This window comes from Rhinopithecus roxellana, chromosome 16, assembly GCF_007565055.1.
Source record: "Rhinopithecus roxellana isolate Shanxi Qingling chromosome 16, ASM756505v1, whole genome shotgun sequence".
Taxonomy (NCBI): Eukaryota; Metazoa; Chordata; class Mammalia; order Primates; family Cercopithecidae; genus Rhinopithecus; species Rhinopithecus roxellana.
The window spans coordinates 44740130-44752187 of NC_044564.1; the positions used below are offsets into that span (position 1 = coordinate 44740130).

The 12058-nt window shown below is 39.4% G+C and overlaps 1 protein-coding gene across 2 annotated transcripts in view; it reads right to left on the minus strand.

Annotated features, from left to right (window-relative positions):
- RORB (RAR related orphan receptor B) overlaps nucleotides 1-12058 on the minus strand; it is a 195841-nt gene that overhangs the window by 12156 nt on the left and 171627 nt on the right. For both annotated transcript variants that reach the window (XM_010388733.2, XM_030919730.1), the window contains exon 9: nucleotides 8805-8917. In XM_010388733.2, coding sequence (XP_010387035.2) covers nucleotides 8805-8917 — 113 coding nt within the window. The remainder of the gene's footprint in view (nucleotides 1-8804; nucleotides 8918-12058) is intronic.

Below are 12058 nucleotides of genomic sequence, written 5' to 3' on the forward strand. Positions count from 1 at the left end.
TGGTTTGATCAAATTGGAAGAAGCTTCAGGAGCACTAATGAAAACAGGACACATAAAGTGAAGCTGAACACATCAATTTCACATGTCCATTTGATTTTCTTTTCTTTGTTTCTTTTTCTTTTTTTTTTTTTTTTTTTTGTTTTTGGTTTTTGTTGAGCCAAATCTAGTTGGATTCGAATTATAACATTAAACTTGAGATATCTTTCTAGCTCATAAGCCCTGCCCCCACCATCCTGACCCCATCCTTAGCATCTGTGTGGCAGTGCCTGTACTTTCTACCCTGGGCATGGCTGACCAAAGTGGAAGTGGACACTTGACTCAGCTGGGGCTGGAATAGGAAATCAGACTGAGAGTCAGCAAGCTGCTTTCTAATTGTAGCAGAAACTACTGGTAACCTAAGGAGCAAAGAACTAGCCATATTTTATCACGTGAACCAGGGAAGCACAGAAAACTGGTACTCAGAGAGGGAGAAGAATGAAGTAGATACCTACAGAGAGATAAGTGTGTAAGATGAATAATTTGGAAGGCTTCCCAATTCATCATTCCAGTACTTTCCTGATTGATGGCTGCATTTTAAACCTTGGGTTCTGTGACATATTGCTTCATTATTTGTTTTATTTTTATTTTTTATACTTTTGCTTAACCTAGTTGGAGTTGGTTCCTCTTGTAACCAAAGAGTCTTTTTTTTTTTTTGACAGAGTCTTGCTCTGTTGACAGGCTGGAATGCAGTGGTGTGATCTCAACTCACTGCAACTTCTACCTCCGGGTTCAAGCAATTCTCCTGCCTCAGCTTTCTGAGTAGCTGGGACTACAGGTGCACACCACCACGCCCAGCTACTTTTTGTATTTTTAGTAGAGATGAGGTTTCACCATGTTGGCCAGGATGGTCTCGATCTCTTGACCTTGTGATCCACCCACCTCAGCCTCCCAAAGTGCTGGGCTTACAGGCCAAAGAGTCTTAACGAATACATCAACTTGCAATTTGATGAATGAGGAGTAATATCAAAAGCTTTCTTCTTATTTACGGGCCGTTAATCTGATGGACAACTCTTGGAATTTCTGGATGTTGTACCACTAGTATATGCCAGCAAACTATAAACAGTTAAAATACATTGAAATAATCTGGCTTATCAGTGGAGTTCCTCAAGGAAACCCGCCATGTGTTATTCACCATTGTCTCCTTGCACCTGGCACGTAGTACCTATTCATAATAAATGCAGGTTCAAACAGAAAACTATCCCAGGAGAGAGCTGTGTGTCTTCAGTCTAGATTTGAAATTTAAAAACTTGGGGGATCTGTTGAACCGTTTTCTATAATTTTGCCTATTCTTGCATTCGTTTAAAGTATATTTGCTGTTGGGAGGAAGCCTGAGGGAGGCTTTGGGGATGCCAGTTTTACCTCGGCAGTGGTCACACGGGTATGCTAACTTTGTGATAATTCACTAAGGTATGTACTTACGACTTGGGAACTTTTCCCTATGTGTGTTATACTTTTTAAAAGTATAGACATTTCAAAATATGAAACAAAGTCCTGACCAAATAGAAATGCGAATGGGGAGACTAAGACCACGAGTCACATCATCTGGGTAAGGGCTCCTCGAGTGCTGATTAGACAGACTATGCTGTTCAAGATGAAAGTGAACCCAAATCTCGAGTCACACCTGCTAGGAATTCTAATATAACAGCCAGGTTTTGTTTTGTTTTGTTTTTTGTTTTGTTTTTTGGGATGGAGTCTTGTTCTGTCTCTCAGGCTGGAGTGTAGTGGCGCGATCTCGGCTCACTGCCACCTCCGCTTCGTGGGTTCAAGCGATTCTCCTGCCTTAGCCTCTTGAGTAGCTGGGATTACAGGCGCCTGCCACCATGCCAGGCTAATTTTTATATTTTTGATAAACGTGTGGTTTCACCGTGTTGACCAGGGCTGGTCTTGAACTGACCTTAGGTGATCCGCCCACCTCGGCCTCCCAAATGCTGGGATTACAGGCATGAGCTATGGTGCCTGGCCCATCCCATTATTAATCATAGTGAAGTCTATTTTGATCTCAGTGAGAAAGCAATAAAAATCACTATAAATGATCTTTTGCAGTTTTCATTGATTTCTCAATCACTGGTCCATAGACTCCATCTACAAATCAACATGATTGTTTTCCCTAAATCTGAACGATAATGCACTACCAATGTGACCAGAAATGATTTCTTTCAAGTACAATTTCAATTATTAACATGCAAAATAGGATTGTTTAAGCCTTCCATCTTTTAAGCTTTTTTTTTTTTTTTTTTTTGGTAATTCATCATTGTTATAACAGGAAGACAAGCTTCTCTCTCATATTGATGATACAGTTTTTGTTATCTTTATGCTAGAAACAAACATAGGAGTTAAGAAGTTAGTGAATCTGTTGGCATGTACCTTTCCCAGCTCAGCTTACTGCAATTCTCCCTGGGAACATGCAGAGGTCTGAGCTGGAAAGAGACTTTTTCTGGGCCTCTCAAACATTTAGGAGTAGCTGCCAAAACATTAAGAGTTCAGGTGCTGGAAGCAGCTTAACTGGGTTCAAATTCTGGCTCTCCCACTTAGAAGCTGCTTAACCTTAGGCAAGATATGTAATCACTGGAAGTTTCAACTAATGAGAGTATAGTTTTGAGAATTAAATGTTAATCTATTTAGAATCTATCAGCACAGTGCCTGGCCCAAAGTAAATGCTCAATTCCTTTCAACTTTTGCCATTCTTTTTATCAGTCATGTGATTCTGATCGTGTATTTCTTTTCACTGTAGTCAGTGAGGCACTTATTTTTTCCTCCACAGCATGTAAACTTGTATCTCATCTATGTCTATTTATCTTGCATATTTGACCTGCAGTAAATATTTATTGAGTGAACAAAAATGATAAAAATGAATTTTAGAAACACTTCCTACTTTGCCCTATTTCCACGTGAATGTTTCTTTTGCAATATGAAAGCTGTGGCTCTGATGTTGTGTTAACATATCACATTATCATTATATCCTGCAAAGTGAAGGCTGCATACTCTAGATAGTGTCTCACCTGAAAGCTGAAGGTAATGCTCACGTTCCTCACCTGGATAAGAGGATTTTGCTCAGATAGAATGATGGAAGCAAGAGAATGTGTCTGGAGTAGGCAGGTGAATCTCCCTCTTGTCTGAACCTCAGAGATTCTAGATCAGCCATGTCCAATAAAAATAAAATGTGGACTACAGATGTAACCTAAAACTTTGCAGCAGCCACATTATACAAAGTTAAAAGAAAGAACAGGTGGAAATTAATTTTATAATATATTTTATATAACTTGAAGTACCTAAAACATTATTATTTCAACATAGAATCATAAAAAGTATGAATGAGATATTTTCCATTCTGTTTTAAATCTGAACTCTTTGAAATTAGTATATATAAGTCTAAAGGCCTAGGAAAGAGAATCTTGTATCATAGATGCCCAAGGTAGTGCTGGCCACGGCATAGTAGGTCAGAAGTCAGGAAATCAAGGGAATGCCTCCCTTTCTCGTCTTTCTGCACCTTGTTGGAATGGGATGGGTGCATGATGGGGAAAGGTGGACTTTGTACACTTGATTATCCGGAATTAGACCAATCTCCTCTCTCTATGTCGTAGCCTGTATGGATTACGTCTTTTTGACAAGTCTGGCTTCTTAGCAGTCTGTGGGGGACCCAGAGAAAGGCCTAGTGTTTACTCTGGGGCTCAGCTGTGTGAGGGAGGATCTGCCTCCTCTGTGGCCCACGTGGCAATGGCAGTGAATCAAGCAAACTATTTGAGGAGATGAACTTCAAAGTTCAAAGTTAGCACAGGCTTCAGTCATTCTTCTAAGTCAGGATATTCTCTTTCCATGGCTACCCTTAGATTCCCACTGCATTTTCATTAACATGACATAACCTTAGACTACACTAATTCCTTGTGGATGCAGTGTGTGGTTAGGACATCTACATGGTTAGCAGGAGCTTAGAAAGAATGACGGGAAAAGAGAGAGCCCCACGGGGGACAGGATATAACTTTCTGACCAGCCAGAAACAGGAAGAGAGAGAGGGAGATTGTCAACTTCAGCAAAGTAACTATAGACTCCTCTACATCCTAGGAGAATTAGAAAGGATTTATCAGCATAGAGCTATGGGCCTAAAACCACCCAGAGGTGTGGTGTGGCCCATGATTCCTGGAAAGCTTGCATGTAAAGCACATGGTGAGGCACAAGCACTTGAACATGTTTTCAGAAGTGAATTGAAGGCATGGTACTCGCTGAATGTTAGTTGTGAGAAAATAAAAAGCAACATTCTCTCTAAGCCTGCATATGGTGAGCTGAGTGGGCTTTGCCTCTGAGGGATATCAGCAGTTCTCTATGCCTTCCTGTTGGATATATGTGTTGTTATAAAGTTAGCTATTTTCAAACTTCTCGATACAGCTTTGGGCAAGAACACACCTCCAGGAGTGTTGTATCTATTTTCAGGAGTGCTGGGAAAAATAAATATGCTATCTAACAATATTTCATGACTCTAATTAACCAGGAGGCATAAAAGGAGGGGCTAGACTGGGGAAGGCCAACATTAAGCAAGGCTCCAGCTATGGGCCTGACCTGGAGGCTGCATTTGGGAAAGGGCTGGACACATGCATCTGAGGACAAGATGTGAGCATGACACCACAGATCCAAGCTTTGGCCTTGGCTGTGAGCACACTGCCACAGCCTGGTCCCAGCTGGACTGGCCTTCCTTATCCTCCACCCTCTGCACCTCCCGTCAGGGCAACAAGAATGGCAGACTCAGGGACTTTAATAGAGAAAGCCCTAAAATGGAAGCATCAACAGTCTTTGCAGTTGAAACATTTACTGCCCTATCTCTTACCCTGTCTCTACCACTGGCAGTGGTCCTGCTGTTCTAAACTGAGTGGGGAAAGAGCGTCACAGGTTCCTAATCCCCACAGCTGTCTTCACTGAGGAAGTAAACCTCCGAAAGTGAGTCATGGTGACATCCAAAGCACAAGTCACGGAGCTCTTCCTGGAAGCCTCACGGGCATGCTGACCTCTGAATCTGGGCTTTGCACACACTGGATCCTTTGTAGCTTTGAGGCTGGAGTATTGTTCTCAACTCAATGACCATAGTGCACTGAGTACTAATTTGGATCCATAAGACTTGGCAAAATCAGTCTTTTTCTTCACTTATTATAACAGTAAAATATCAAAAGAGTCCTTAAAACAATCCCACTGGACTGGATGTTGGAAGGCAACACAAGATGTCAGGAAGAACCTTTGTTTGTCTCTTTAGGGAGTCAAAGAAGATAATACTGAAGAGACCTTAAAGACCATGCAGCCCAACCTACTCATTTCCCAGACAAGAAAAGTGAAGCCCAGAGAACAGATGGGCTGCCTCCTCTAGTCATATGGGGATTAAAAATATATATGTATATTTATTTTTTATATATATATATATGTGTGTGTTTTTTTTCCATGAGCTTTAGTGAAAGTGACCAGTGTTATCTCATTTCCTGGCTTCTCAAATCCAAGATCCAGCCAATTCTAACTATTATTTATAGACTGAATATACCTTATGCTTTCCTACCTCCATGCCATTGCCCCCATCACTTGGAATGCCATCCTGCACTCCTCCAACCTCCCAACTTCCATCTTTTGAAATAATTTTCATCTATCAGTGATTAGCTCAAATATGCCATCTCTAAGATAAAAATTTCTCTGTGAAATAATTTTTTTTTCTGTCAACAACAACAGCTACCACACAGCAACAGCACTTACATTATTACCTATTATGGACTGGGCATTTTACTTGTATTTTATCTCATCTAGCTCTCAAAATAGCCATATATTGGTATATCTTTAGTCACATGTCCAGGGACACTCAGCTAGCAAGTGGCTTTGATGGTTTATTATAAATATGCTATGTACCATAATTATGCTGATAAGGAGAAGAAACTAGATTCTTTAATAGGGTTTTTTCCCCCTAATCAACTCTCTCTTTTCCCCAAACCAAAATACAGGTTAACACATGGGGATTGAAATCATCTAGTTAATAATAGGATACATAATCCTCACATTTTCAAACCTTCTAAGGTTAAAGTTTGGCCCAAAGTAGAAGGCACTGCTACCTGAACTTTAATTTCAGGAAGTAGGCATGTGGAAAGTGTGTTGGAAAGTGTGCTCTTGCAGGATGCAGTTCAGTGATTGTGGATGAGCCCTGTACCTCTAACCTGGTGTCTGTTAACACCTATTCAGGGTTGAATACGTCAGCGGTAGAAATAATCTGTGCACACGTCACAGAAGGCAGATGTACCTTCTACCTACTGGAGATTTCACTGCAGCCCCTGGACTTCAACACAACATTTTGGGCACATGTGCATTTTTTTAGAGACAGGTTTCACAACATTCACTGGAGTCCCCAAGGGATCTATGAATAATAAATATTAAGAATGGCCCTGTTTAGAGGTATTGTGGAAGGCAGAAGGGCTCCACGACTACGATGGCATAAGGAGCCTTTCTGAAAATATAAGAAGAATCTGTGGTGGGATGAAACAGTTTTTCTCTCATTTAAATAAAATATTCCTTTTTGGGAATTTGTTGAGAGGGCATCCTAGACAGTGATGGTACATTTGTCCAGAGTGTTAAAGCGTCAGGAGCTAACAGGGCTTACTCCATATTCCTAACCCTCCAGCATTTGATAATGGACATTTGAGATTTAGACAAATGCAGTGACTTATCAGAAGCCACAAAGATCAGAGCTGCGATAAATGAAAATTCAGTTCTCATTCAATTTCATGGTCAGTCCGCATTCGTTCAGGTAACACCCTATTAAAATGATAACTGTTACAAGAAAGGAGCCACACAAAAACCCAATATCTGCATGTGGCCTACAGAAGCAATGCTTTGTCACCTGGTTCTAGCCAATTTTATCCAAGAAATGATCCTCTTCCAATGCTTTTTCAACTTTGCAACATTACCTGTCTATAAGAAAAGAACCGAACTGTGTACTTTTCCAAATAAAGATGGAGAAAGGGAAGTTAATCTGATCTACAGCTGACATAATTTTCTTTCTTGCCTTCAAATATCTTTTGTTCTTCAATTTCTGTCTTCTTCCTACCTCACATACCTCAAATCATAACCAGGACAGTGGGAGGTAGAAAGTGGTGAAGCATAAACGTTTTACCCTCCTAGGGGAGTAATAATCACCATTTCGCAACGTGCTAGAATCTCATTTGAACATCACAGCACATCTGTACAGGAGAAGAAATGGTAATCTTTATGTTATAGATGATGAGACCATGGTTTTCATACAAGCAGACAATCCTCCCAAGCAAGCAGAATAGCAAGAATTTTCATCTAACTTTGTGTTTTTTCAAGACTTTAATTTTAGGATGGTAAATATGGGGACAAAAGTCTTCAGGAGATCCCAAATGCAGAAAACATCCCTCCACATTAATTAACAAGATGTATTTATGCATGTACGCTACCAAGCAACTATAGAGACACATGCATATATTTACATTATTGTCTTTTCTGCCCAGTGAATCTGAAAGAAAGCATGTTGAAGTTCTGCTATTGACTGGGAGAATACAGGTGCAGAGAGTAGGTGATTTGTCCTTGACCACCTAATAAATGAAAAGTTACGTCAAAGAGAACTATTGCTCTATAATGTGGAAATGTTCTTGCTAGTGATGCGTTAATTTTAACAAAATGTTACCATAATGAAGCAGCATATTTAACTCATGGAGGTTTTTTTATAGCAGTACTCTGTATGTGCAAAGTAAAATCTGATGGTGTTTCCAAATAGAGTCTTTACCATCCCCCTTCTTAAAACAAAGAACTTCAAGGGCAGAGTGGGAAGGTTTTAATGATAAAAATATAAAGAGTAGGATTCCTATGATCTTTAACCAAGAATAAGCTCAATTTCTTAATTTCTTACCCTCTAAAATATTCTGGTTCTTAAGAAATCAAAGATACTTTAAAATCTAAGATAATTCTGGCTGCCCAAAAATTTCAGTTCTTGAGAAATCAAAGGTACTTTAAGATATAAAATAATGCTGAATACCAATCATTGAGAATTACCTTTTCCTTTGGGATTATTTTACTTTGGTAAATACTTTTTTTCAGTACTCTAATTAAAGATCATTCTTAATTAAGCTGAATCAAGAAACTGATGGCATGTTGCATGAATTTTGTTCCAGGGAAACTTGCCCATTTTGAAAGAACCTCTCAGCATGAAGAGATCAGCATTGCAGGGAAATTTACAAGTCATCAGTCTAATCTTGCACTCTGGGTAGGAATGTCATTTATAACATACCTGAGAAGTGACTAGGTAGTACCTACTAGAACATGACCTATGACGCAGAGCTCACTGCTTTACACAGTAGTCCACCCCGCTGTGCAACAATTCTCATCATTTGATGGTTCTTATTTTGAATAAAAATCTACCTACTTTTAACTTTGTCCAAGACCTGGCTCCTGAACCAGCACAAAGCCCTCTCTTTCTTCACATATGAATTTTGAAGACTTGTTTCCTTGCTTCGAGTGTTTGTTCTTCCGATAAAACACCCTTGGTTTCTTCGATTTGTCTTCCTGCACCTTGGGTTCAGATCTGTCAATATCATCCCTCTACAAGAAAGCCCTTTTTGCAATCTATGACAATTCACTAGTCTCTCTTTTAAATTGCATACCTCAAATTTATGCAGTCTTTGGTAACTTTCAGAAATTGTTGCTGCTGAGAAATTTCCCTTGATTTATAAGCAGGCCTTTTTGCTCACTGTGCTCTCTTTTGGTTGTGGTGGCTCTGTGATCTGGGGACCTACCTTTGCCAAGGTCTCATCATCCAGGTGATTCTTCTGAATCACATGTTGAAGTGCAAAATAAATTTTTTCCTGAAGCTTCTGGACCTTCCTTGGTTCTATAAGCCAGGCTCGGTCTGATGAAAGAAAGAGTAGATAAATGGAGGGAACATCAACTTTATTTTGCTTCACCCACATATATAAGTGCCAAACTTCAGACCCATTTCATATTACTTAGTTCTAAGTTGCTTCTGAAGACATGTCATTATTTACATAAAACATAAGTATTTCATAGGCAATACCAAGATGCCAGGAATGCACAATATTATGACACAGGAAATCACTTTGCAGAAAAGGACACAATGGTTCAGATGATCTGCTTTTTTGTTTCTTATTGTCTGTGACAATTTACATCTCTCACTCTTTGCTTTGGACATATGCTTAGGTTTTCTTTCAAAGTAGAAGTTAGCGATTTGTGAAGAAGAATTATAGAAGTGAAGAAAATCACAGGAATATTTTTGGTGTTCAGGATCCCTTTTCCTTTTCTCAGCTTATTTTCTCATCAGATATAAAGCTGAAGCTATGTTAGAATTTATATAGCATAAACATAAATCAGTTTCAAAAATTCACTTCTAAGTTCTATTTTCCTATATTGAATTCTTAAATGGTGAATAGGATAATCCCTTCTTTCCTTCCTCCCTCTCTTTATCCGTTTCTCCCTGCCCTCAGACCCTCTCTCCCTTCTTTCCTTCCTTCCCTCCTTTCTTCCTCTCTTTTTTTCTCCTTCCCTTCCTCCCTCCCTCCCACACTTCTTTCCTTCCCTCCTCCCCCTCTCCTTCACTCTCTCCTTCCTTCCTTCCTAGAAGATTTATACACCATGGTGACAAAATTCAGCCCAGTGCCTTAGTTTGGACCTTTATGGAAGAGACACCCCAAATCTTCAAATGCCGAACAAATACTCATGGAAAAGAACTTGAACATGATCTTCCTAAACACAGTTCAGGTCAGGTAAGAAACTCAATTCTGTAACCCTAGACAGGATGAAGACAAGTCTAGCCAACAGTTAAGCAAACCCTTACGTAAGTGAGTACAAAAGCTTTCAGTGACAATTGTCAATCAGAATACATTAAGTTCCACTCCCTCTCCCTTCCCTAAGCTGTTTGGAGCTGAATAAACAGTGGCTTTTATGTCAGGACCCTGGAGAAAGAATAGGGGGCTGTCTGGCAGGAGATGGAGCCTACATAGGCTGGAAATCTTTTTGAATATGGCACTAAGCCAGGGTGGCAAATGAGGTATTTGGAGTTCATGAAGCCTCTCAGTGTGGGTCTGCTAGCAGCACTGGAAGAGTCCCCACTAGGTAGAGTAAACCAAATTGCATGCTTCCAAACTTCTCAGAATTTAATGATGATAGCATGTTTTTTTCTAGAAAAAGGCCAAAGAGCTCAGCTGATTTCTAATTCAGAAGGAAGAGGCTAGCTTTTCTTCTGATCATTTTCACAGATCGTTCATATTTAATATATTTAATATTTCATGTCTTAAATATTTGCTGCTTAAAATTTACTGACTTGCTACAAATACACCTAAAGAGAAGAGTGACTCTAACGCTTCCTTTGAGCAAACAAGAACTAGAGGAAAACCATCTCCCTCATCTATAGATCCACTGGCTTAGATTTAGTTTTCTATTGAACTATTCTCAATGGAAATAATCAAATGAAATGAGAAAATGGTAGAAGGAAAATTATTTGGCATGTGGCTGCTAACAGAGAAAAGTATTCTTATCACTTCTTCCATCTATCTTTGTGCTTCCAAGCCTGGGAAACTTTCTAGGGTTTAAAAAAAAAAAGGCCTAGAGGAACAGCTTGATTTTAGACAGAGCCATAAAAGAAACTGTTAGTAAAAACACTCTATGTGATAACTAATTTCCATTTTTGATAAAGTGGTTAAATAAAAAACAGTAGCAAATTAAAAATATCCTGATAAGACCATCAAGAATCGTATTAAGAATAATAAAGCCTAACAGATAAAAACTGTAGACATTGGTGTTACTGGAAAATATCGCTACAATGGCATGTTAAAATTATAATATGTAATCTTACATCACAGGTAAGATTAATTTCTTTCAGTTTCATTGAAAAATATAATAGGGCATATATAAGAAAAGAGTTCTGGTCTCTACAGATAAATGGGTAACAGAAGAAATGAGTCTCTTGCCTTAAAAATTAGGCAGGAATTTGTTTTTCTTTCTGTAGAAACCTGTCAGTGATGCTGTTATCCCTTAACCCAAAATGTAACATAACAACAGCTGAGTAAGTAACTGAATTCTCATCCTGGCTAGACAGCCATATATTTATTACTACATTATTGTCGTTATATTATTATGATTATATTATTTATTATATTTTAAGCTGGCATATACTTTGTTTTGTTTTGTTTTGTTTTTTTGAGACAGAGTTTCGATCTTGTTGCCCAGGCTGGAGTGCAATGGCACAATCTCGGTTTACTGCAACCTCCGCCTCCTGGGTTCAAGTGATTCTCCTGCCTCAGCTTCCCAAGGAACTGGAATTACCGGCATCCACCACCATACCCAGCTAATTTTTGTATTTTTGGTAGAGACGGTTTTTCACCATGTTAGCCAGGCTGGTCTCAAACTCCTGACCTCAGGTGATCCACTGGCCTCGACCTCCCAAAGTGTTGGAATTACAGACATGAGCCACCATGCCAGGTGTACCATATACTTTTAAAAAGTATTTCACTCACTACAGTTCTAGTAGATCCATAAATATTGTCATACCTTGAATTCTTTGAAAACTTGGCATTTCTGTGCATTTTAGAGCCGGCAGAGGTCTTAGTTATTATGGAGTCCATCCCTCTTATTTTATAGACGAGGAAACTAGGGCTCTGAGGGGTCAAATGTTTAATATCACACAGATACATGGTGACAGAGCTGGTACCAGGATGTCCACCTCCATGTCTGAAGTTTTTCCTCTTCTACCAGGCAGTGTTCAGTATGAGTAATTTTCCCCTCTGCTGTCCTCACCTCCTTTTAAAACTCCTGATACAGGTGACCCTTCTACAATGTGGGTTTGAACTGTGTAGGTCCAGTTATATGAAGATTTTCCTTCTGTTTCTGCCATCCCGGGACTGTGAGACCAAACCCTCCTCTTCCTCCTTCTCCTCAACCTACTCAGTATAAAGACGACCAGGATGAAGACCTTTATGATAATCCACTTCCACTTAATGAAAAGGAAATCTGTTTCCTCTTGCTTATAATTTTCTGA